Source organism: Silene latifolia, chromosome 3, assembly GCF_048544455.1.
Source record: "Silene latifolia isolate original U9 population chromosome 3, ASM4854445v1, whole genome shotgun sequence".
In the NCBI taxonomy this organism is placed as follows: domain Eukaryota; kingdom Viridiplantae; phylum Streptophyta; class Magnoliopsida; order Caryophyllales; family Caryophyllaceae; genus Silene; species Silene latifolia.
The window spans coordinates 140,210,663-140,238,463 of NC_133528.1; the positions used below are offsets into that span (position 1 = coordinate 140,210,663).

The following is a 27,801-nucleotide window of genomic DNA, read 5'->3' on the forward strand; positions in this document are numbered from 1 at the left end:
AGTTTCTTACCGTTCAGTTGCAATCATTCAATGCAATTTTCGTCCTAGATAGTTCAGAACAATCACAAGGGGTGAGAATGCGTACAACTGGCCCTCATTACCCCAGTTTGGAAAAGAGTCATTGACAAATTGGGATAATGTTTTTATCGAACGGAGTCCCTTGGCAAAGAAAATACAATGCCATGCCACAAGACTTGCAGTGTCTACCACTGGGTAAGAAATCACTGGCCGAGAGTAGTGGTCAGATACTCAGATGCTAAAACTGAAGGTAAAAGTCTTACTGGAAGGAACTCGATCATCCATAGATGATAGAAATATTTCTCATCTTATTCTCTCAAAAATTAACTCAAAATATACCAGTATTTATGTCAAATGGGTAAGAAAATAAAATACAGTGTATAATAGTGAGAATATACAAGATAATTAAAAACAAGCACCAGCTGTCAACAAAAAAAAAAGGAGCGATCTTTTTTCTCTTTTATAGTTGGTCCTCTAACTTCACACTGTCACACACGAGCTCTTTATAAGCCTCGCACTCTCACTAGTTTTCGGAGTTACCTACGAAACTTGAGAGACCCTTCAGACCTTGACCGACCATTATAGCAACCGTTCCGCCCACACTTAGTCCTCTTGAAACCCAAAATTTCCATGTGTGACCCGTGTTGGCTTCTCTCTGGGGAAATAAAAGACAACCAAGATAAGTGAAATTGCCATGTATGTACACAATCTTCTACAAAAGTGATCTATTATGTGGCAAACTGGAAACAGTATAACAGGGCGATAAAAATGAAACCTATATACTTCGGCTTGGCTTTAAATATCGGAGCCGCTCAAACGGAAGTGTCTCATGAGTCATTGATTAGGACGTAAAATCAAGTGTTAAATATTATGTTGGCTTGGAAAGCAAGTTTTGACCTAAATTGAACTGTATGACTACAAGGGTTTTGTTGTGAAATACTCCCTCTCATTCTTTCAATTCATACTGCTTCAACTTTAGCCATTAACTATACTACCAAACTTGCAATGAAATAAGGTAGCAAAATGCAAGAAAATAAAATGTTAGGACATTTTTCTGAAAATGAGCTAACCTTTTAAGATTCCAGTAATATTAAATGGTCCAAAAAATCAAAGCATACATGAATTAGGGATTCTTTTACTTAGGGAGACTAATAAAAATAAGTTACAAGGACTCTTGTCAAACAGAACAGGACGGACTGGCAAGTTATGAGCTGGATGATTTTGGTTTGGATAAATTACGGGCTGAACATATTTCAGATTTGGATAATCAGGTTTCAGGTTTGGGATTGGGTTTGGGTCAAAATACGGGTTGACTTGTGTCTTTTTAACAATGTTCATTTTTAGTTCCACACGTTATAAATGTACATTTCTCTTAATTTAATACGCTATCTTGTACGGAGTTTATGAAAAGCCTCTTATTTCGAGTTCATCAAGCGACAGCTGAAGACTACAAAGGTGATATAAAAACTTCACTTTGTTGAAAACACTTTGTTGATACTCAACATTAAATTAGTTTAGTGAGGCTTGCCGTTACCGGTCGTTTATTGATTATGCAAGAAGAACAAATAAATTTCACTATTGTGGAGATAATAATACAAATCTTAAAAGCTCTCTTTCGCGATACTTTAGAAACTCGGAAGATTTTGGGTCGATTCCTAAGTTTCAAGGATGACTCCTATTTATAATCATAAGATCAACCCACCTTATGAGAATCTTTCGATGTAGGACAATTCTACTATTTATACATAGTATATTCACCACAGCTACAATATTTTTCAATGAGGGACAAATAACATACTAAGAAGTATATCATCTTTTTCGCACCAAGTTCGACATGCAACCCGAATCTCGAAATACGAACAATTGTTACTCATTGTATCTAATAATTATAGTTATATTTAATAATATGAGCAAATACTATCTATAATATTCGTATGTTTTTTTTTTCTATTTTTTATCATAATTAAAATATGTGCAAATAATATGAAATATGTATATACTTTAATGATAACAATTTTTATCACGAATCTAATTATATTATTTTCATAGATTTTTAACAAGCAGTTATTGATTATGTGACAAGAACAAATAAATTTCACTACTATAGAGGTAATAATACAAACTCTTAAGAACTCTACAAGACAATACCTAAGAGACCCAAAAGATATTTTGAGTTGATACCCAAGTTCCAAAGATGACTCCTACTTATAATCGTAAGATCGCCCCACCTTATGATAATCTTTCTATGTGGGACGATTTTACTATTTATACGTAGTATATTTACAACACCTACATTATTTTTCAATGTGGGACAAATAATATACTAAGAATTAGAACATCTTTTTGGCACCATAGTTCGACATCCAACCGATTAAATAATGAGCAAATACTATACTATCTATTAATATTCGTACGTTTTTTTCCTTTTTATCCTAATGAAAATATGTGCAGATGATATGAACTAATGATAACATTTTTTTACCACGAATTTAATTATATAAATTTTATAAGTTTTTTACGATACTTATTTGTCAAATGAAATGTAAAAGATTTTATCTATAAAAATTATAAGCATCACTTGATTATAGTATAGAAAATATATATTATAATAATTACAAGATCTTCACTTTATTTTTTATATCATATTGTGGAGATAATAATACAAAATCTTAAAAGCTCTATAAGACGATAATTAAAAAATTCAAAAAGATTTTGGGTTGATACATACGTTTCAAGGATGCCTCCTATTTATAATCATAGGATCACCACACCTTATGTTAATCGTTCGATGTGGAACAATTCTACTATTTCTACGAAGTATATTCACCAGACCTACATTATTTTTCAATGTGAGACAAATAACATACTAAGAAGTACACCATCATTTTCGCATCATAGTTCGACATCCAACTTGATTTAGAAATGAGCAAACACTATACTATCTACTAATATTCGTACGTTTTTTTTTTAATCCTAATTAAAATATGTACAAATGATTTGAAATCTACTCTAATGATACCATTTTTTTACCACGAATTTAATTATATAATTTTCATAATTTCTTACGATACTTTATGTCAAATGAAATGAAAATGTTTTTTTATATAAAATTATAATAACTAAAATATTTTCCACTTTATTTTTTATATCATATTGTGGACATAATTATACAAACTCTTAATAGTTCTCTAAGACAATGCTTCAGAGACTGAAAAGACTTTGGGTTTGAGTTGATACCAAAGTTCCACAGAATCAGCCAATCTTATGCTAATCTTTCGATGTGGGACAATTCTATTATTTATACGTAGTATAATCACTACACCTACATTATTTTTCAATGTGGGACATATAACATATTAAGAAGTACACAATTTTTAATATGTGCAAATTATATGAAATTTATACTCTAATGATAACATTTTTTTTACCACGAATCTAATTACATTATTTTCATAATTTCTTGAACGATATTTTTTTGCCAAATGAAATGTAAAAGTTTTACATAAAAATTAGAAACATCTCTTGAATATATTATAGGAAATATATATTATAGTAATTAAAAGATTCTCCACTTTATTTTTACATCAAAGATATTAGTTATGATATTTTCCTAAATTAATTTTTAATAATGTGGACGCTCTGATATCGCTCGAAAAAAGCCTTACCGGTTCATTTGAAGCAAGTTCCCTCCAACATAAAGCATTAATAAGAAGACTAATGAACTCTGAAGAGTATTCAACGGGTTCAAATAATCAAGTTACCTTTAAGGGGTTATATTTATAGAAGGCTACGGAAGGAGTAATGTAGGGAGTGAGTTACCTTTAAGGGGTTATATTTATAGAAGGCTCGGTTAACTGTATCTTTTATCTCCTCCTGGAACCGCTCCCACACTGATTTGCATTGCACTGGCGTTATTAATGTCTTTGATGGTGAAACCTGTGCAGAAAAACACAAGGAAGCTTTTACAGAATGTTCATGTAGGCAATAGAATATCACAGATTGTTGAGAAGGGAGAATGGAGGGACACAGTTCCCTTCAAATCATCCATCTTCACTCCTTACAAATCTAACCACGTCTCACAAACAAAGAAAATTTGCCCTTTCAAATCTCTTCCATACCTTTCTCTCCAAACTCCAGTATCCAAATTCCAAAAAAACAACCTCTAAAAAGGGCAGCCCGGTGCACGATGGCGTCCGCGCTAGGCGAGGGTCCAGGGAAGGGTCCCACCACAAGGGTGTAATAAGGACTTGAACCCGTGACCTCATAGTCACAAAGCAACACCTTAACCGGTGCGCCAAGGCTCCCCTTCTAAAAAAAAGGACCTCTAATCAAAACAATTTGTCCAATTAATCTGAAGGCTTAAAGCACTTTAAAGAAATCTAAGTGAGACTATCAGTGTGTTGATATAACTTTATGAGAATTAGATGGACGAGTTGGGATGTAAACTAAAAGAAAGGGGGAGCGGAGGAGAGGGGAATGAAGTGTGTGATTCCACAACTAAAGGATTTTAATTTTTCTTTGAAAGGAAGAATGAATGACAAGGAAAAAGGAATCTCCGTCCTCTGTTTTCCTTAAACCCTATTCCTCATCCCACCCAATAAGAAAGAATGTACACGGACAATTCATAATGTCGGGTTTGTGCCTTGATTCTGTTAGTCGCCGTTCGAACGACTATGCGGTCTGTCTTGGGCCTTTATTAGGTCATTCTGTATTAGGTCTTAGAGAGTATTATATAAACTCTCTAAGCCTCTACCTAGAGGTCATACCGTCTGAATCTGTAATCTGAAAACTCCTCACATATCAATAAAACTCTCTCCCTTCTGCGTGGACGTAGCTAACACCGTTAGTGAACCACGTAAATCTGTGCGTTTTGTCTTTAATGTTTTATTTGTTCTTTCTTGCTTCTGTTACAACACATAACAAGGTATAAGAGAGTATTGTGTTCGAATCATCTTCGAGAGATAGAATTACGCTTATGAACAGAATATATGTAGCACCCAGAAATAAGAATTTTGTGTTGAAAAAATCAAATAAGAAATCCCACCTTTTCCCAGGTGCTTTTTGCCATTGCAATCAAAATCGTATCACAACTACTGTCTTTCAACAACGCATCGGTCAACAATTCCTTAACATCATCAGATTCTTCATCCAGCCGAATGGCTGCCAGAGCTGAGAGTAACTCAAGAGACTACAAAAGCAATCAATATTTAATTTCCATGGGAAAAAAAAGGAGAGAAATGGATAGAGGTTTGTCAACAAAGCTTTGTATACTTTTTAGAGGTTTATGCACAAACCCCTCTATTGTTGTAAAAGGATGAACCGGTTTGTTCATGCAAATACTTCTAATATATGCAAATGGTTTGTGGAGAGAGGTAAGAGAGAGGGTGGGTCGCTTGTATAAACATTAAAGAAGCTCTCTTATTGTTGGTAAGAGGTTTGTTGTAAAAAGGTTTGTGTTTTTGATGATTTGGCATTTGAAAAACCTCAAAATGGGTTCATCTATTGTGGATGCCCTAATATACACTTGATTGATTAATTCAGCTTCATAATTGTACCTTAGATAGAGTGGAGACTGTAATTTTTTCAACATCATCGCCCTCAGTCCAAACCAGTGATCCTCCGTCAGGTTTGAATGATGTCATAAATCTAAGAGAAGACAGAAAAGTCCACCGTCAGTGGGCTGAATCAAAGTAGGCATTGTATCCACGCCAGGGCATGTCGCTAATTCAAATCCTACCTTTTTGGAATAATATTAGATTAATCAATATTCTTTACTATTATCATAGAATTAAAATAATTAGAATATATTATTCATACCTAAGTCGCATTAAAATATTAAATTAACAATCTTCGCTGATGGATGACTGAGATTAATTAGGAAATAAGTGTTCTCTCCACCTATATATATAGGTAAAGAGAGAAGAGGATGAGGTGAATCCACCAATCTTTGTGAGTCCAAAGTTACAATAACATACTCTCCTCAATGACCCTTAGGCCATCCCGCCGAAGATCAAGCCACTAAATGCATTAAACGCTTGAAGAAAATGTTGACAGCAAAGTCTCCAATGATAGGCGTATAATTTGTGCACAAGGAAAATGTTGCTCTTGTGTACATGACTATAGGTAGAACAATCCCAAGCTTTTCCCTATAAAAGGGAATGAGTGCAATGCCTTATCTTGTGTATATATTACTCTTGAGTTACTCTCAGCAGGCGTTGAGAGTGGCTCGTTTAATTTACAATAACATACGGAAAGTCAAAGTTACAATAACATACTCTCCTCAGTTAACTATGAAATGGAGTATAAGTGTAGTAATCAGAGCAGCCTTATCTTGTGTATATTACTCTTATTGTATTTCCTCTAAGAGTGATCAATAAAATCCTAGTGCAACCGCAGTGAGGACGTGGCCAAATTGGTGAACCTTGTTATCTTTTTGTCCATATTATTCTTGTCTTTATTATTGTGCGTGCGCTCATATATTTTTATCCCTACTAAAATTCCCTATAGTTGTATTATCATTCGTTCAAAAATCTTAGGATCCGTGTAAGTAATAATTTAAACACCAAAGAAAAAAAATATAATGTGGAGTGCTAACCTGTCTTTGATAAGAATCTGGACCATTCCTGCTAATTTTTTGGCCTTTGCCTCAACCACACCTCTAGCGTAATCCTTTAGCTTTGCTAACATGTTTTTTGTGAGTTCCTCATCCAAATCAAAATCAGACAGATCAGTAGCAAGTCCAGAGGCTGCTGATTGAGTTTGTTGCTTAAGAAGATTCCTTATCGATTCCCATGTTTTGGAATTTGAATGTTTTAGTAGTGCCTCAACAGGCGTTGAGAGTGACTCGTTTAATTTTGCCTGCGAAGAATTAGCATCATTAATTAAAGAGCAATGCATTTTAGATCTGCGTTTCGGGATGGAGTAACTCTGACAAAATATGACCAAATCTTAATAAAGGATAAAAAGCCAATGGTATGTCCACCGTAAATACCCCTCCTGATCCAGAGAATGCAAAATTACTTTTACAGAGACCATGGCAACACAATCGCCAAGTGATTCGACAAACAAGTATAGTTGAGAGCCGGTGATTCGGTGAAACAATCTTAAGTGTAAAAACAACAAAAAAATATTGTTCTCATTAATTTATCATTCAGACACAAAGAAAAGACGGAGAGTCAAAGTTGGTCTTTCGTAAGACCGTTCTACGACATTATGTGTCATATCTAATGATAACATTTAGAGGTGGCAATCGGGTCACTCAGTCGGTTGCGGTTCGGGTCATATCGGGTTAACGTTGTGTCGGGTCAATGACGGGTTCGGGTCATTACAGTTCATGTCGGGGGTCGGTTTATCAGCAGGTGGCAAGTCGGGTCGGGTCGGGTCGTTAGTAGGCCAGTGTCGGGTCAGGTTATCAGCATATATTTTCTCTTATGTATTTAGTTTTAGGCGGGTAATTTTATGTTTAACCAATGTGTAGGTGTATTAATTGTAGTTTTAGTTGAAAATTATTAAGATGAATTTGTCAATTTGGTCTTATTAACACCATTATTAAGCTAATTCATTATCAGGTCATCTATCGGGTTGAGTCAAAACCGGTTACGGGTCAATTCGGGTTAGGGTCAGGTTGGGAAAAAAAACATGTTATCGGGTCGGGTTGGGTTGGGTCGGTTTCATTTTCGGTCCACCCAATTTTCGGGTTGTGTCGGGTCAGCTTTTGCCAACTCTAATATTAACATTCACTTTTTCTTTTAAGCGCTCATAAATTACTAATTTCGCCCGAGTAAAAGACTAAAATACCCTTTTTTATTCTTCTATTTACTTCCCCTCCCAGCTCCTCATCTTTAACATCTAACCTAATGAAGAACAATAAATTAAATTTTTTTAGCAACATTATCCAGAGAATCAAGGTAACTCATTTAGTTTAGGGGGTAATTCACGTGGTGCCCCTGAGGTTTGGCTTAATTCACGTGGTACCCCTGCGTTTAAGAATGTGCACATGGTGCCCCTAAACTTTCAGTTTAGTGCACAATTTGCCCTTTGCCATTAACGGTGTCAAATATTAAACGGCAGCAGGTTTGGGAGGAAAGTTAGTTAAATCCCAACAACCTTTTGAATTTCCAACTAACTAAAATCTGCAACTAACTATAAGTAACTTATTTGACTTTCACCAAATACCCCTGAAGTTTGAGAATTATGCACCAAATACCCCTGAAATTTGAGAATTGTGCACGAAATACCCCATTACGAGAAAGACCTATAAAAGGTCAGAATGGCTAGCTAGAAAAGTAGCCGTTGGTTTGAGAGTTATTGCATATAAAGAGAATTGATGTTAAAATTGAGAGCCCAAATCATTGAGTGACTCTTAAAACACTACCACAAACATAGTCCTACTATAATAATGCAATCATCTAACTCAAAATCTAATTCAAAAGGGGTGCAAATAGATAACAAAGATATCCCTACTATAATAATGCAAAGAATTCCTAGATCAACTACTAAGAGAAAAGAGATTTATACTCCACATTATAGGTCAAGAGTCTAAAACTAATCTTGAGGCAACTAAGATAAGGATAGGGAGGGGTAAGAAAAGGGTGAGCCAGTTAATTTGGGCTTGGATGAGGATGAACATATGAAGAGATTGAGGAATTTGATGAAGATTACTCTGCCACTGATGAAGAGAGTGAAGGGGATGAAGATGGTACTGAGGATGGTTGGATGCCATGATGTTATATAATGCATGAAGGTTGTTTTAGATTTCAGAAATCTCCATTTTTGATATCACAATGCTAGTACACTTACTTCATTATAATATAGACTAAAAACATATACATTATTGTGATTGTTTCCAACTAAATTGAAACATTTTAGATAAATTTATAATATCTTTTTAAGTCACAAATGCTAGTTGTTTGTTCCTTCAATTTCTTCTTCAACTCTTCTTTAATCTCGAGGGGTTTGCTCCCAAGGTCCTGATGACCTTATATTGAATCTCTTCTTGCATTTAGGGCAATTTTTGCTATTTATTTGCATTCACTTTGAATTAGATCTTAAATTAGATGATTTCATTATTATAGTAGGAATATGTTTGTAGTAGTATTTTAAGAGTCACTCAATGATTTGCGCTCTCAATTTTAACATCAACTCACTTTATATGCAATAACTCCAGTCCAACGGCTACTTTTCTAGTTGTTACAGGTGGTAACAGGGGTATTTCTTGCACAATTCTCAAACCTCGGGGGTATTTGGTGCACAATTCTCAAACTTCAGGGGTATTTGGTGAAAGTCAAATTAATTACTTATAGTTAGTTGTAGATTTTAGTTAGTTGGAAATTCAAAAGGTTGTTGGGATTTAACTAACTTTCCTCCCAAACCTGCTGCCGTTTAATATTTGACACCGTTAATGGCAAAGGGCAAATTGTGCACTAAACTGAAAGTTTAGGGGCACCATGTGCACATTCTTAAACGCAGGGGTAGCACGTGAATTAAGCCAAACCTCAGAGGCACCACGTGAATTATCCCTTTAGTTTACTTAATTTAATTAGTTATTTGCATCGGTTGATGAAAACAATTGTAGATTGATTGAGATTGCGGCAAAAAAAAATCTGGAAAATGATTTGGACACTAAGGCTGCATTTGAACAAAAGAAGAATCGAAAATGAATTAATTGAATAAACTAAAGAAGCACACTCATAATGATAGGGCATTTCATACGCATACACTAAAAACAATGGCGCATTCGTGGCTTCATGCACATTTCACGAGACACCTTTGGCTTTGTCGTGTGTGATGCACGAACACACCAAGGGCATTTCGTGAGTGCCACATGAACGATCCATGACGGAAGCGAGGTTATCATACGACCTCTCCGCGGTGGCGGCGTGGTTGCCACACGAACCCTCCATGGTAGCAACGTGTGTTGTAGACGATTTGCTCGGTAGATATTGTGGAAGATGATGGCTCGGTTATGCTAAATTGGGTTTGTCCGGTTCCATTCGCGGGTGAAGGATAGAACTTGGTGGACATGGTGGTGGTGTTAATGGAGGTTTATTTATGAATTGAAATTTGAACGAATTCATTATGAATTGATGGGAAAAAAAATTGTTGGGTACTTTGGTGTCATGAATCCTACATCTTCTAGCAATCATCTAGTTCTTAATCTAATTATAGTACAAATTAATTGTCAATTCAATAACTTTTGGGAGTTGTATATCCAATAAAAGTGTAAAAACCAAAAAATTATAACTATTACTCCGTATTTAATTAGTGGAAATAAAGATGAGGGGTAGAATTGGAAACCTTGTCATAATTTGGGCGACATTAGTAAAAACTCGGGCGACAAAAAGCGCTACTCATAACATTTAATGAGGTGCATAAGCCATAAGCTATTATATGATTGTGCCCCAAAACGTTCTTATTTGAGAATTTGTGGGATTGTTCTACAAAGTTCAACTGTAATTATATATTATATACTTTGTACCTCATAATCGGATGTAAGTCCGCCCAACTTTGAAGCACGAATTGAGGTGATATGTTCAGCCAAGTCACGGTCAAGCTTTGACCTCGCTTCAAAAGTATCCCAATTTGCTTGATCAACCACAGAGTCTGTGTAAAGCAAGGTAAGTGTATTGAAGCTTTGATTAAATGAGCCTTCTATAGATTGAAGGAAGTTGAGTCCAGTTGACGAATGTCCGCAAAATAATTCAGTTTTCAAGGGATTATATGAATTCAATACTAGGCTAAAAGCTGTCCTTGGATCAGAAGAAGCCCTACGTCAATTGTTCATGACACATCAAGAGAGACCTTCCAAACAGTCACTTATATTACATGATCCCCACATAAAAATTTGCAGGGATATTGGAGAGCAGCAGAGCCTGATTGAATGTCTTAGAAAATGCATGGATAGACTTTGGGGGGTGTGATTTCACATAGAACAGATCTAGACTGGACCATAAGAGAAGAAATACCTGCAAGTTCGTTGTCAAAGATATCCAGAACAGACTGTTTGACTCTGCAGGCAGCATCAGAAAACCGTTCACGATTCTTCAAAGCTTTCTCGAATGCTTCTTTGAATTTTTCCAATGATCCAGAACGCAGATGTCGCAGTATAGATTGAAATGCAGGTTGAACAAGCTATGCAACAGAGTGAAGAAAAGCAGAAGCAATACAAAATTCTTATGCCAGAGCTTATCCCAAATGTACGTGAGCATAAAGATTGAGATGATACATGCGGCACATAACTATGCAGGCATCAATATGAAATATTGACAGGGACTATACCTGTAGTAACTTGTCTTCCACATGCTTTTTCTTTTCAGTTCTCACACCCTCATCAAAATATACAGTCTCTTCATCATACCTGTAACGAGAAAGATAAATACATGTCACGGGCCAAAACCGTAACCATAACCATCGTGAAGGTGAATGAACAAATGAAAAGCAGGAAGTGAGAAAATTAGAACCCGTATATCCATATAATCCTATATCCAATTCTAAGCACTTTGGTGCACTACTTTTCTTAAATCTGCCTCACATATAATTAGAAATGAGTAAACAACAAAGGATTAATTAATGAGAATAATCCATACTTTTGGTGGTCTTCCTATATTGCTCCGAACTATGTATTAACTGACTATAATCCTAACTATCTTACGCCCTTCTCAAATTGCACCTAACTGACTTGCTACCTAAAGAACAGGTTATCATTCATCCCTTTCTAACCTAATGTCATCTGTCCTTTTATTTCGCCATTGATCCATCAAAATTCAGAACACTATTGAAACACCATTAACAAGAGCCTTCATCAAATTAATCCAAAGATTTTGGTTTTCCACAAACTCTTCTTCATCTTTCCATCTTCACAACAAATCTCAATTCCTCATTCTTTTCCTTTCTCCGTTAATTTCAAGCTATCTTTCCCCAATTTATACCAAAACCCTTATGAATAAGCTTAGTTTTTCTCCACACAAACCCTAATTCCATCCCCTTTTTTAAATTAATCAATTCACAGGTTCGTTCTTTATCATCTACCATGAAAAAATTCACTTTTAACATTAGAGTTTGATTAGTTTTTCTGGGTTTGACTGTTAATTTCATTAATTTGATTGGAGTGTTCAATGAATCTTGTGAAAGATGAATAATAAGAAGAAAAGAGAAGGAAGTGGAACAAATGATAATTATAAGAATTTAACATGTTGAATTTGAGGATGATTAAAAGGGATCAGGTGCATTGATGTTGCATAGCAAATCGGTAAGCTTGGAGATGATTATTTTAAGATTAAGACTATTGGAATGGGAGATTTGGTATTGTAAGACGGTCTTATATAACAGTTACCCAAACAAATTCAAATGAAATAATGAATAATAATAACCTTGAACAAAGAATGTTAGCGTAGGAACAAAGAAATTACAAGATGTCGAATTGTGAGGGGAAAGACAAGATTTTGAGAGAAAACTCATTTGAGAGAATGAATGAAACTGGTAAGAAAAACAAAGAAAGAAAGAAAGATTTGGTGTATAAAATTATGAAAAGTGAATGAATGAAAATAGCAGGAAAATTGAATTTATAATTTGGGGAAAAAAAATTATGATGCGGAAGAACTCAGTAATGGAGAAAGGACAGGAAAAACGAGAGAGAAGACGTAACACCATGAAGAAGAAGAAGAAGAAGGTAATAACAAATTACTGGTATTAGAAGGTAAAAAATTGACCAAGTGCAATAAGAGAACGGTGTAAGATAGTTAGGATTATAGCCGGTTAATACATAGTTTGGAGTAATATAGGAAGACCACTCATAGTATGGATTATTCTCATTAATTAATCCAACAAAAAATACAAAGTTTTAATATTTTGAAGAAGAATATCAAATATGAACCAGTGTCATAATCAATACTACTTGAACCACACTCGAAATACTCCACATAACCCAAACAACCATAAATGTCATTATCCAATTAGAAAGAGAACCAAGGACACTCCACACATAAACTGGGCAAGAGAGGTAACACATCAACAGATATGGCTACAATGTGATGCTCCTTGAATTGTTAAAGTCCTTTAGATATTTATAAGAGATTATTCTCACGTACTTGTGTGAGACTTTTTGAACTCAAAACATTTGGGGTCAACTGACATAAATCATCATTTAAAACCTATTTGAACATCGTACACCCAGAATACCAGAAGATAAATGGGAAGGGTGAAAAGGGAAGGGAACCTTCTCAGAAAGACCATCTAACTTGTAAGTATAAGAATCAGAAACTCGTTTTTGTAAATTACAAAAACTAAGATATAAAATATAACTTAATTTGATTTATTTAAAAAATGAAAAGAAGATTAAATATAATTATAATATACAGTAATAGTAAATCAGCAAGTATAAATATATAGTGCAAAAAGTCGAATATTTTTTTGTAAAATCAACTTCTCAAATGAAAATATTTTGTTTTTGACAAAACGAGCTAAACAACCTCTACACTGGATCATTTAGATGGAGAAGCTAATTGTGAAAGTTGGTCGAATTGCAACAAAACTGGGATGAAAGTAGTATGATTTTCATTGATGAATGTAGGTTTGTAAGAGTGGTCCATATGTTGGTGATGTGGAATGATGAGACGATGGCGTCAGTTGGTAAGGATATCGTATGGTATGACCTCAGATACTTGAGTCACGTACAAGATAGAGTTGAAACTCTTGACATTGTAGACACTCGTTCACTTCAATTTAAGCAAAAAGACAGAAAGTGAAAAATTTTTCCCAAAGTAGGCGTAACCAACACTAGGACACACACCAATGATACTTCTAGCTGAGTTTATGTGAATATTTCAAGCTGAGTTTAAATAACTTGATTACAAAACAAAAATTATTGCACACTCTAAAACCATGGAAGGTATAGAGTTAGTTATCATTCCATCCATCCTATTTATATTCTACTTATTTCTACCTATTTTAACTGTAGTGACTCAATAGTGCCAACTTTATCAAATATTTTCAAACACATACTGGTGTAGAAGGTAATGCTCAAAGTTTTGAAAAATAGGGACAATAACAATGGGATGGACATAGCATGATTTAACATTATTAAAATGACACGTCAGCAAGTTATTTGCTATGGTTGCTACTCACTCAGATAAACAACTTCCGAGAATTGAACTAAGTTTTCTCCCAAAACCCTTGACAGGACCAGACTTTGAGGCCTTTTCCAGAAGAAGCCAATCCTGCAAATATTAGTAGCACATAGGCCAGCTGAAAAGGTAAGGGAAAGAACAAAATAGGACTCTGTAAAGAAAGAATCAATACAAGTAGGTGAATAAGGGCTGTCTTACCTGGTTTAGGGTAAAGCCGGCACATTTTTCATTGGCAATCTCTTCACAGAGAACTGTAGCGACCATGACCTGGAACAATTTTGTTGCATGAAACCATAACTCCGCAATTTATTGACCAAGAAAGTAATTAGAGAACTAACCTTATGAGAAGGAAGATCGAGGTCTTTGTTCTCCTTTATAACTTTCCAAATATGTTGAGCACTAATGGGAAAACCTGATGCAGGAACTGCACCACTTCGATCTCCAGCAAGCCCACCAGGAGCTATAGAGTGGAAGAATCGCTGCCTCAAATCAAAAACCTTCATCCATAACAGCAAGTTAGCCAGATCATTAAGTTAGCTTTTAAGAACACTTTGCAGACATAGGAGCCTAGGACAATAGTATCTACAGAAGTAGAACTAAAGTAGTAATCAGAGTTGATTAACCCCTTAAAAAATGTTGGAAGCTATTATCACAAAGATATATTCAGCAAATATCAAATAATAAATAATAAGTCCAAGAACATGGCATACCTGCGTTTCAAATTCTTCTTGTTTATCTTCCCAAGACGAAAGAGCAATTACCTCAACCTGTAGAAGTTAAAAGCAAATGTAACAAGGTAACCCCACAAATAAATCAGACATATCTAAACATATACTATCTTACCCTGAAAAAATCACTTAGAAGGGTGTTATGCGCTTGTGGCTTGGGAACTGAATCCCATATCTGATGGACAAAAATCATAAAGAGGTAAAATACAAAGAATTAGCCTTCGGCATGATGTGGTATAGCACAAATTCACAAACTCAACTCCCCTCACCTTCTGAGTATCAACCTGTATTTGATTTTTCAATTTTTCTAAAGGTGTCTGTATGAATAAAGGAAGAATTACAACAGTCAGTGCATGTGAAGATCGAAGCATAGACGGATAATACTCTAAGAAAGGCAAGAAAGTGGGAACTGAACCTACCTGTGTCTTATCTCGTATTACAAACATCAAAGTAGTCTTACGAGGAGTAAACACTCGCATCATGACCTATTAACAAGAAGCAACAGAAATTACTATCTCAATTCAAAGACTAAACCATTGTTGCAACAACAAAATGAGTGGCCTATCCAGCAACTCAAAGGTGGCAAGATAATTGATAAGAAAGGTTTACAGACATGAAAAATCATAAAAATGAGAAAAAAGTAAAGGAAAAAAAAAAGATTTTACTTGAAATACAATCTTTAGAAGAGGCTTATTGGCACCATGCTCACGTCCTATATCATGACCCCACCTATAAAGCAAAATTCAAACATCAGAGATAAGGCCATACAGAAAAGAATGTCAAAGTGGTAGAAAGAGTTGTATAGAGGTAGTCCTTGCTCTTACATGTTCATTAGCACTATATCCGAAACAGCAAGAGCAAAGAGAGCACTTTGTTTTTCAAAAGCAGTATCATCCTGTAATGTAAGCCGGCCACATCATCGCTTATTAGTAACACAAGTAAACTATAACTATCACAATAAAAATCTGAGCGACAGACAAAATTACGTCTTCATTACAGTTATATAGATCTTTACAGCAATTCAAGTAGCCTTAACACCCGATCTGAATTTGAGTATGTTAAGATGCCTCTTCGGACAAGCAGCCTGGACTCCCGGAGAGGTTATTGTCCCTTTCACTTTTTGTCATTGTTGGGCATCGAATAGCCACCGGGAGCATAAGTAAGTTACCAAGGTCCCAAAAAACCAATATTGATATCACATCATATAAGGTTTCAATGACTGAACAACGTACATGGTGTCACATCAAAGACTAGTGATTAAATTTCCCTGGGCAATTGGAGCATATTTGCTATGATAACTAAATGACATAATGGCGCATGTTTGGGAACAAAAATCTGGAAATGAATTAAGTAATTGTGAAATTTCAAGCGTTTCCCACATAAATTGGAAATTTGGAATTGGAATTGGACTCGATTCCTTTTTAATTACAAGCTAGTTAAAGGATCTCCAATTACTACCCCTTCTTAGTCATTATAGTTCCATCACTATCTGATCTTCTATCTTAGACTTGTCAAATAGAAGGGGTGGGTCATTGATCCGATCCGACACGACCCGCCCAATTCCAATTCCCATTCCATTGGTTCCAAGACATCATTAAGAAATTGAAACTTTGAATTAAATTCCACATGATCTCCAAACATTGGATTTTAAATTGAGTTAAAAACAATTTAATGTCTGCAATTGCAATCATGAAAATGAAATCCATTTGTCTTCCCAAACACTAGCTTATGTCAAAACACTCAAAGTTTCAAGTCACCATAATGTCCAGGTACTAAAACATGCCGTTGTATATAGGCTTCTAGTCCAAAAGAAAAGCTCAAATTTTCAGTAGCTAGTGATATACAAGGCTTAGGAAATCACCTCTCCTCTTTCCCTTCCGTCAGTACCCTCTATATCCATAACAATTGTCAACGGATTGATCCCAACACCTTGCGCCATCCAAATTCCCTTGGTAGTTTGAGACCTGGAAAGAGAAGAATCATTATGTGAAAAAAGCCCTCTTATTAATTGCTTCATCCTCTATAAGAAACAGCTCAAAGCAGAAACGAGTCGATTACCTTCCTTCAAATGCATCCATCTCCTTGAAGTTGGTTTGGAATAGATGATTCAATAGTGTGCTTTTCCCTGATAAAACAGGAACATTAGTAACCAATTCCGCATCACCAGTAAACAACTCCATAATTTACAAAGTTGCAAGACAATAACAGTTTGTGTGAAACGGATTCAATTACTTATTTTCAAACCACATTAATTATCATCGCTAATCGTTCAAATATAACCGTCTTAAATGAGAATTTGTAAGATGTGATCGCACATACCACTGCTTTGGGGACCCATGATGGAAACAACGGCATATGAAATCCCGCATTTTTCCAATTCTACTCTTTTCAAATACTTATCAAGTCCAGTGACATTGAAATTGCCGTCTCCATCGATCAATTGAGTAGAACAGCATTTGTCTTCTGAGATCATATCAGAGACAAATAATCAGCACTCAGCAGAGTTTAAGAACTCATGTAATATGCAGTCATGCAGAACTGCAGAAGATCATGTCGCTTGTTAAATTGTCAAAACCTTTCGACACGCAGAATTTGTACTCCCTCCGTCCACCCAATCATTAGGGTTGATTAGGAATTTAGGATACTTTCATACATAATAAAAATGTAAACAAATACTCGGGAGGGGTACCAGAGCTCCTCTAAAAAAACTAAACTAAACTAAACAAAACAAATCAAATGATTGATACGGAGGGAGAACAATATTACCTTAACTTCATCGTAAAGGAGATGACGAGGTCGAGGGGGACGATAGGTGGCTAGGTACATGACGACGTGCAAAAGTGTATCTAAAAGGCTAGCGGTACATAGTGAAGGCCAAAGGGTGAAAACGAGGAGGAGGTTAAAAGTTCAAACTTAAAAAGGGTGTGGCGGTGGGGCACGAGTAAATTGAGGACTCGAGTATGACCTGAGATCCGCATTGATAACAACTCATTTGAATATATGGTTAGTTAGTTTAGCTACTGGTTAGTTTCATGTTGTATTTCTTTGTTTCGGACCTTTTATGTTTCTTTCTTTCTTTAAATATATGGTTTACTTTTGTCGAAAAAAAAAAAAAAAAAAAAACTCATTTGAAAATGATATGAACCCGAATTGACCTAACGCAATCGAATTCTCGCAAACCTCAAGAACCCAAACCCGATCCAAATGACACGTTTGTCAGTTCTACACTAAGACATTAGGGCATATATAAGCAGTATGGTATTATTGCCTTTATCTCGGTTGGAGTGGTGAGGAACAAATTACATTATGGCAAAATTGATCAAAAAAATAATAATTTTTTTTATTATTAATATAAAATGATCATTATTTATTATTAAATTATCACTTTTAATTTGTCGTATCATACAATTAATGGTCAACAATAAAAGAGTCACAAAAGACAGATAAAAGATTAGGCTCACATATTTCCAAGGAGGAATGCTTTAATGCCACGAACAATCACATATTCTCATGCAATGCACGGTCCCACCAATTCCATTTACTCTATCAATTCGTGGCATTAGTAATAAGGGTCGTGGCTTAATCACTTCCCTAAAGATATATATGAACGAGTGATCTCTCAATAATGTAGTGAGTAATCATCTTTCCCAAGTTTTAGTGCATATGCGCATGCTCGCCAATTATTAAAAAAGAATCAGTTTTATGACTATTTTATATGATGTTTATTGAAGATGACTATCAAGTAAAATTAAAAACTTTTGAAAAGATCAACCTAACTTTTATTGAAGATGACTATCAAATAAAGAAATGGTATAACGAGTTAGTGGACAGAGGGATGGATATGAGTTTAGATTATTTCCACCGATTTGAGCGGATATGAGTCTTTAAAACTTGTAGCTGCCGTAGGCGATGGCATGGTGAGGTAGTAGAGATGGAAGTGGCTCATACCAAGGCGTGCCTCATGCTGTCCAACCGCGCTAGGAGAAGAAAATGGCACGATCCAGGTACATAGAAGTGGGATTCAGGTCGGGTCGTGTCGTGTCATGTCGATGAAATGAAAATGGGGTCAGGCACAACCCACATCGTGTCATGTTTGGGTGTGCCTAAGCAATTCCTCCACTATAGGCATTATTTCTTTGTATTTGGAACGTGCCTAGGCATGCTAAAGGGTGTTGTGCTTGGATTAAGCACGATCTTTTTTTCTCAAACTTCGATTCACAGCCCATGGATGTGTCGTATCGTGCTTGGCCGTGCAATCTCGTATCATATTAAAATGGCTCATTGGTCGTGCTAGGACGTGCCAGCCCAAGAACATGCATGCTCACTTCCACTTTTAAAAGTAGGTATAAATTGAGTTTTGTTCCAAGGGTAGGAATATGGGAAGAGCACCCTCCACCACGCTAATGACATCCCTATTTTAAATGGATTGAAGGAAACTTGGTCATGGGTCGAGTTAAGGATAGACTAAGACTATAAACTTGATCCTGAGATTCGAGTCATGGGTGTAGAATTTTACAATCTTGTTCATTTGAAACTTTCTAAAGGTATGATTATAATACGATGCTACGACCAAACAAAATATCATTTTTATATAATGACATTGTAAACCCAAATTTCGTGTAAATTGTAGAAACATATTTATACAATAATATTAAAATTAGTAATTACCAATATTTTATAGATAAATATTGGAGTAATAAATAAGAGGGCATTTAGTTGACAAAGGAGAAAGGAAATGAGATCAATAAAAGAAAAGGAATGAGATACATACACTTCGATTATTACTCTTATTTGGTTAATATTACTCTTATTTAGTTAAGATAAGTAAGGGAATAAGAAAATCACCCTAACCACCCCCACCCTACTCCAAAACTACCTTCATTATCGGCATCACAACCGAAGTCAAGGCCCGACACTACCGCCCTTGTCCGACACAACCGCCGACCCCATCCTCACCCATCGACACCCATCTCACACCCTTCAATTTCGGACCCATCCAAATCATCGAAAAACTACACTCATACACTCGAAACACTCATGAAACCACTAGATATGATAGTTTAAGGGGCGGGTGAAGGGATTTCGAGTCTATGAGTGTAATTTCGGACTCATCCAAATCACCGGAAAAATGATACTTTAGTCAAAACAGCTACCTGAAAAGGTATGCCAAACAGAGCGATTTTTTTTCAAAAATAGGGCTTAAAATTAAAGAAATTAACAAAAAGGGGTTTTGTTGAAAGTTATTACACGAAATGGATCCACGTCATAACCGAAGCTAGAGTTGTATTCAAATCGCTTTCCCGCTAAGCGACTATATCTTGGTTCGCATGAAATTACAATTGCATTTAAAGACCCTTGATCCTAGCCCAAGTCGCTTAGGGGCCCAGCAACTTGAGCCCAAATCGCTTAGGGGCCCGGCGACTTCTCCCTTATTAAAATACTTTTGCAATAAAAAAGATAAATAATGTTGCTAACGTGAGTCGAACACCAGACTTCTTCCCCACAATATTCATGAATGAACCTCCAGGCAAAGACAATTATTATGATATATTATTATATTTAGGCATTTAAGTTAAATATTTAATGCAAATGGACAAATAACTATGGTAGTTATGTATTTAAGTGCTACTATTTAACATTGAAATACGCGTGTATCATTGGTAGATTGGTAGTATACATAACATCTCTTAGTTGAGACGAAACGTCTGAGGTTCGATTCCAGCTATCCCCATTTTTGATTTTTTTTTTCGCGTTCGCTACAGTCGCTCAGTGGTTGAGCGACTTAACCTAAAATCGCTCACCGACGAAGCGACTTGAATTCTTAACCTAGCTTCGCCAAATTCGATCCTACGTGAACCCATTTTCGGAAAATACTTTGAAAAACAACCCATTTTGCTAATTTGTTTGTTAGAAAACCCCATTTTGGAAAAATAGTCAAACAGAGCCCTAGACTAAGTTTATCCGAGTCTTAACATGGGTCTGAAGCTCAGATTTGATCTTCTTTAACTAAGACTTACAATAAAACGGGTAAAATTTTGGCGTGGGGATCCTCTCCAGTTCCCACAATAACTGGAGGGTCCAATTCCTCCTTAAGATAATGACACGTGGCTTACTTCACAATCAACGGTTGTGATAATTTATTGGCCAACTCCCCACTCTAAGAAGTAAGAACCTGCTCCTTGGGTAAAATGAAGACATGGCCCTGATTATTGTCACTCACAAACACAATCGCAACATTTTTTTTTCTTTTCTTAGCTACTTTTAAATAAACCATTATTCCAATGATGTGGTTTCTTTAAGATTGTCACAGCAAAGAAGATGATTATACCTCCGAGGCTCCGAACTTTAACTCAATTTTCCATTTAATTTTTAGGTGTTCTAAAATTTGGGTTTTTTTTTAAAAAAAAATAAGACAAGGATACTATTGTTTTAAAATCATTTTTTGAAAGCTCAGGTAAATTTTTTTGTTCATGCATGTTTTCTTGTGAAAATAATTGATCCATTTTGAGAAATTTGAGTTATGACTTATGATTTTGAGGTTTTTTCATTTTCTTATAATCTCAGGTTATTGGATCTGCTATATTCTAACATTAGTTTAAAATGTTTTTGGTCGAAGAAACAAATGGTGGAGGATGCATGGGAAAATGGAGAGAAAAAGATTAGTGTAGTATGAATGAAGTGTGAGAAATACGGAGTATGATTTAGAGTAAATTAATAATTACTCCCTTTTATAAATCACTTTTCTACAATAACTCCCTTATGAAAACTTTTTAATAATTTACTCCCCTCAAATGTTTTCAGGTCAAAAATTGCACCCATTTTGACACTCCGGTGACAAATTCCGTCAAAATTCAACTTTTTTGATTTAAAGCATACTTTTATGACGAAAATGCCCTTCTTTACTCTTTTATATACTTCATGTCTTTTCTATCTCCCTTATACTCTTCCCATCATTCATCCACTTCAATTCTCCCCTCTTCTGGTGGTCTCAGTTCAACGGCACCACCTTGCTCATCCGCACCTGACAACCTCCTACTCTTTTAACTCTTTCGCCGAGTCTCGCAATAACCACATGCAGCCACCATTGAACGCCGTTTGACACACTAGTTGAGCCCAGATGGCACGATCACCACCGTTATACTCCTCTACCACCGTGACCAGGCGTCTGTCACCAAGACGGCCATCAGGTGCGAGTAACACCAGAAAACAGCACCGCCATCTCCGACGATCGTCATCAATCATCGTGGTCGGGTCGTGATTTGTGTTCAAGTGACCCGAGGAATTGGCTTGGCCTAGTTGGGTATGAAATTGAAGTAAAGAAGTAAGGAAGAAGGAAGCAAGAGGATTTAATTGATTCCATCGGGTGAACTTTGGATGACGAGCAATTGGGGATTTTAAACCCAGAAATTAGGGGTTTTGAATCCAGAAATTACGGGTTCAAACCCAGAAATTAAGGGGTTCAAACACAGAAATTGGATCGTTGGTGTAGCTTCGGTGTCAGGTTTTCACGCTGTTGATTTGAACTCGTTCCGATGTCGGGTTTAAAACGGAGATGGATGTGAATCGAATAGTTTCTATGATGATGAACAGTTATGGTGGTGATGTAAAATTGTAAATGAATTTTAATTTTAATTATCTAAATCAATGGCAATGAAAGTGGAAGTGGCATAGAGGGAAAAAAACTGTAAAATTGTAAATGAATTTTATGAATTGAATTTTGGTTTAACAGAAATCCCATTGTTGATCAGAAAATGAGGTAAGAAGTGAAAAGATGGGATGTCTAAAGCTAATCTCTAAATATTGACGCAGGGGCAAAACGGTCATAATAAAAGAATTTTCACCGGAATGTTGAAATGGGTGCAATTTTTGACCTGAGAACATTTTATGGGAGTAAATTATTAAAAAGTTTTCATAAGGGAGTTATTTTAGAAAAGTGGTTTATAAAAGGGAGTAATTGTTAATTTACTCTATGATTTATACAGGGGCGGATTTGCGGGGGGGAAAGTGAGGGCACGTGCCCTCACGCGCGAAAAAAAAAAAAAAAAAAAAAAAAAAAAACTGAAAATCTGAAAAAAAGAGGAAAGGCGCATAGAATGGTAGAATACCACAGAAACATTAACATTCTACGAATAAAACAAAACCAAGATCCAAAATACAACCACCTTACCGTCGGCCACCTCCTCACCTCCGGCCTTCCACCTTACCACGGCTTACTCCTCACCTCCGACCTTCCACCCGCCGTAGTGCCGCACTGGGTAGTGGGTAAGTAATTTTTTTTCCCCAAATTTGATTTTTGAGCATTTGATTGATTAATTTGTTAATTGTTCTTATTAGTTTGTTAATCTATTTATCTATTTGTGTAATTGTAGATTTGAGTTAGTTTAGATTAGATGATTGGTTAATTATCTCATTTTTTCTCAAACCCTAAATCAATCACTCACTTATCAATTAATTTCGATTTGTAGGATACTTGTTTGAGTTCAATTTCTGTACATTCGGTAATTATAGAAGCTTATATTGTGTATTGCGACAATATAAGTGTCATATATCTTTCCGGTAATCCTGTCAATCACCAACGTACCAAACATATTGAACTCGACATTTACTTTGTCCGCGAGAAGGTAGCCCTCGGTGAAGTTCATGTCCGACACGCCCCGTCTCGCTATCAATGTGCTGATATTTTCACAAAGGGCCTCCCTTGGGTCTTATTCAATGATTTAGTAAAAAATGCTGTACATATTTAGCTCCTCGTCTTTTGCTAGCTATTGTAGGCAGATAGTCAATTAGTAAATTACCTATTAAGCTCCTAGTCTTTTGGGAGTCGGAACTCGGAAGTCACAAAAAATCACATCGTCATCTTCACCATTGTAATTTTTGCGAGCATATGGTTGATGAAGGCTAAGACTTGACGGGTGTACTTAATAGGTAATTTATATGTATTGATTTTGGTCGTGTGATTTTATTAAGATTTAGCTAATGATCTTTGTATTTTTTGGTTTTTCTTTTGATTTATTCAACTACCCACCAAACCAAGAGATTCAAACAATAACCCCTTTACATCTAACTTTGTGCTATTAGTCTATGTTTGATTGGTATGGTAACAATCGGGCTGAGTTAATGATTGATTCAAAGGACTTGAATGATTTCCTCTAGCTTTGTATAATACTCACATCGTTGCAATCATTAGTTTGGTGTTTCGCCTCTTCAACTTATATCGCCGAAAATGGATATTTCCTCTAGAATAATACACTTGGGTTTGTTGCTATTTGGTTTAGAGTTTTTTGGTATATTTTTTCTTTATGACTATGTTAGAATTTTAATGTATAAATGTTGTTTGTAATTTTTTTTTTTTTAGTGTGCCCCCCTTTAGTCGAATCCTGGATCCGCCCCTGGATTTATATGAAGGAATAATGCTGTAAACCTATGAAAAGCAAAAATTAGATAGATATATTAAATTAATATGCAATTATAGCCGTTGATTCCACAATAACACACGTGTCATTATCTTAATGACAGAACTGGACCCTCCAGTTATTGTAGGAACTGGAGATATGCGCTCAAAATTTTGGTGGGTCATTGGAAATCCAAGACTCATGCATGAATATTATTTTGTGAGGTGAAATGTGGGTCCTATATATTTTTTTTTTTATTTTTTTATTTTTTTTTTTGATTAGGTAAGAAAACTAGGTTGATTCTCTAGGGTAGGACCAACCTATCTCATCCTTTCGAATGAGGGAGGTAAGTTGAAACCACCGGCTATCAAACCAACTCGAAAGAGTTGGACATGAATGTCCAACTGAAGCCATGAAGTCAGCAACCTTGTTGGCTTCACGAAAGCAATGTTTAATTATCACTTCATCGAAAAAATGAAGGTCTAACTTCACATCTTTGATAATACTAGAAATTAATAATAACAAGTTTTTTCAAACTCATGCGACGATTAGACGTGGGTCCTATATATTGAGCGCGGATTCTCTTCAGTCCTTCTAGGAACTGGAGGGTCCAGTACCTATATTCAGATTCTGCCACGTGCTATAAGCCAGAATCAATGGCTGTAATTGCAAATGACAATTTCTCCTTCCCTATATTTTGTCCTCTTTATTTCTCACTTGTCCACCATTAATTATGATGTACTCCCTCCCGGTCACTATAATGTTCTCATTTTTTCGAAACGGATTATTCAACTAATATTCCCATTTTTTTTGGTAACTTTTACTCTTATTTTATTCATTTCTCTCTCTTATCACCAAACCCCACACAACTTTTTTACTCACATTTTATTACTTTCCTTTATGTTTTGACCCCCCCTTCTTTATTTAACTACTAGTAATTCATCCTCTCTCCTATCACCAACCCCACACAACTCTTTTACTCCTATTTTAATATTTTTCCTTAAGTATTGTGCCCATATCAAATGGGAACAATATAGTGACTGGGAGAGAGTGTGAAACTAATGCCTTTGCTTCAATTCTTCAACTCAAATTTTCAAAACAAATAAAATGGAGTAATCGAAATCTATGAATGTAGATGATGAACCCATATCTATACCATCATAAAATTTCAGTCATCCCAATTTTGGATTTCGAGTACGATTTTACGCAATCTCTTGTCCATCGTTGCCACTTGAGAAATCTCCTCAATTCACGACTCCGTATTTTATCATCTCTCCTCATCAAATCTCGTCATTTTCACCTTAACTACTGCTTCAATGGTGAAGGGAGAGGTGGAAATAAGTGAGATAATGACGGCTTTTCTCAGTGTGACGGTCCAGGAACGAGATGACGGTCCGGTGCTTTTCCCGTGAATCTCAGGAGGGTGGGTATTTGTGATGGTGGCAAGAACATAATACAATTTCTTGGATCACCATTGAAATGGAGGAAGATGAAACCAAAAACTTTGGGAAATTAATTTAATTTGTCATGGAAAGTTGGTTTGGGGATGAAGGTGACGCATGTCGGCGTTGACGGTTTTGGTAGATATGGACAAGCGGTGCTAACGGCGAAATGGTGGTGGTGGTGGTTCTGGTGGCAGCTATTGATAAGGCGGTGGAGTGGTGGACTGTGAAATATGGGAGTATAAATGAAAAAATAAAGATGAAGATGTTCTGTTTTATTAGGCTGAAAAATAAAATCCCATCAGAGCCCTTGATTTGTGTCTTGTCCACGTGTAAGCAGATGAAGGTGGAACTGGACCCTCCAGTTTTTCTTAGAACTGGAGAGGATCCACACGCCTAGAGTTGGCATAAAGGGCCGCGGGCCGGTGGGCGGCACGACCAAGCACGGCCCACGGCACGGCACGGCACGGCCCGGTGAGAAAATCGAGGAAGCACGCGCACGGCATGACTGGGCTTGAGACGGGCTCCGGCGCGATTTTCTTCAAAAATCCGTCTGCAAGCACGGCACGCCCAAGACGGTGGAGCCAGCACGGACAAGGCACGACGGGCACGAAGAATGACCCGTTGATCATTATTTATTAAACAAAAAGTACATTAATATTTAATAAAATATATATTTAAACCATTAATTATCATTTATTAAACAAAAAGTACAATAATATTTAATAAAATATATATTTAAACCATTAATCATTATTTATTAAACAAAAAGTATTAAAAATATATCAATTATATAACGTTTTTTTTAAATAAAAAAAATATTAAAGACATGGGTGGCCCACGGACAAGGCACGAAAAGCCCATGGAAAAGGCACGGCCTCAGAGCACGAAAAATGGCCGTGCCTTGAGCGGCCGCGGCGTAGATTTGGATTAGTGGGGGCACGGCACGCACGAGGAGCCCAATATCGTGCACAGGCGGGCCAATTTTGGGGGAAGGCACGATGGGCCGGCACGCGGGCCGGCCCAGCACGGCCCATTGTCTACTCTACACACGCCTATATATTGTAGTGGATGTTTTTATGAGTCTTAATATTTTTTGTGTGTTTTAAGGGATAAAGTGGAAAAGTATAAGAGGCTAACGAAGCCTTAAAATTGTTTTAGAGGATGTTTGGTAATTGATAATTTTGGATTAGCAGATTGTTTAGATTCTTTGTAAAATTATATTTGTAAAATTACAAATAAGGATATAAATAAATTATTTATTAAATATATAAAAGGAATGTTAATATTTTTCAGGGGATAAAGAAGACAAATTTTCTTATTTCTAATCCCGGCCCCTAACCCAATATGCTGGTAGGAGCAGCCTATTGCAAAATATAGGATATTGGACCCCAATATGCTATTTCAATATGTCATTAACCGAACGCTATAACTAGCATATTCGTAAGTCAAACATGCTAAGCTAAACCTTTCCAATATGCTGAAATTTGGCCAATATGTCATTTACCAAATATAGCCTAATCTTAAGTTGAGATTTGGATTTCCAAAACTCAACTTGAGATTTTGTTAAGATTATGGTAAATTATTGAGAGTCTATAATTTTATGGTAAATTATTGAGAGTCTATAATTCTATAGGTGCATTTTATCTCAAAACTCACCAATAATCTTACCTAGGTATAATAATCGTAAAACATCCACTGTCCACAACCTAAAACAAGACAAATCAGCAACCCAACTCTTTTACGCACCCAAGGCGTTTAAACCGTTAAGCACAAAGTTTCCACCATTAGAAATGATAAAACTGTAATGGTGAATTTCGTCATCTATAACTTAAGCAACAATTAAGTACTGTAAATTGCAATATTATCGTAGAAGATAAACAAATACACAAATAGTCGGGATTAAATCACACCGAAATCGAAAGTTGCTGTAAAAAGTAAAAACAGGGGGAAAATAGAGAGTACCCATGGTATGTTCGATTCAAAATAACCCAAGGCCTGAATTGGTTGAGCTTGTGAAACCAGAATCAAAGTTGTTGTCGGAAAAAAAGAGTGATAGAAATAGAAAATAGGGAAACAATGTAGGGAAGTTGATATA

At 35.9% G+C, this 27,801-nt stretch overlaps 1 protein-coding gene across 3 annotated transcripts; it reads right to left on the bottom strand.

Moving 5' to 3' along the window:
- Window positions 1-330: 330 nt before the first annotated feature.
- LOC141648182 (protein ROOT HAIR DEFECTIVE 3-like) lies at window positions 331-27,790 on the bottom strand. 3 transcript variants are annotated; one of them, XM_074456674.1, is made up of 21 exons: window positions 27,669-27,790; window positions 17,189-17,332; window positions 16,928-16,994; window positions 16,731-16,833; window positions 15,694-15,764; window positions 15,535-15,598; window positions 15,289-15,354; window positions 15,139-15,186; window positions 14,985-15,044; window positions 14,852-14,908; window positions 14,480-14,638; window positions 14,340-14,408; window positions 14,140-14,231; window positions 11,296-11,374; window positions 10,983-11,148; window positions 10,496-10,620; window positions 6,614-6,876; window positions 5,574-5,664; window positions 5,063-5,206; window positions 3,838-3,954; window positions 331-673 (listed from the first exon to the last, which is right to left on the bottom strand). In XM_074456674.1, exons 1-21 carry the CDS (start codon window positions 27,670-27,672, stop codon window positions 542-544), a joined length of 2,121 nt encoding a protein of 706 aa, XP_074312775.1. In that variant the 5' UTR covers window positions 27,673-27,790; the 3' UTR covers window positions 331-541. The 3 variants fall into 3 exon arrangements, with proteins under 3 accessions (XP_074312775.1, XP_074312776.1, XP_074312774.1); XM_074456675.1 differs by lacking the exon at window positions 27,669-27,790 and adding an exon at window positions 17,636-17,800; XM_074456673.1 differs by lacking the exon at window positions 27,669-27,790 and having other exon boundaries at window positions 17,189-17,342.
- Between the last annotated feature and the right edge of the window lie 11 nt (window positions 27,791-27,801).

Coding starts and splice junctions, on each gene's coding strand:
- LOC141648182 (XM_074456673.1), bottom strand. CDS start 17,342: ATGATCTCAGAAGACAAATGCTGTTCTACTCAATTGATCGATGGAGAC. Junction 14,409..14,479: donor TCGATCTTCCTTCTCATAAG/GTTAGTTCTCTA, acceptor AAATTGTTCCAG/GTCATGGTCGCTACAGTTCT. Junction 5,665..6,613: donor CAGATTCTTATCAAAGACAG/GTTAGCACTCCA, acceptor GTCTTCTCTTAG/ATTTATGACATCATTCAAAC.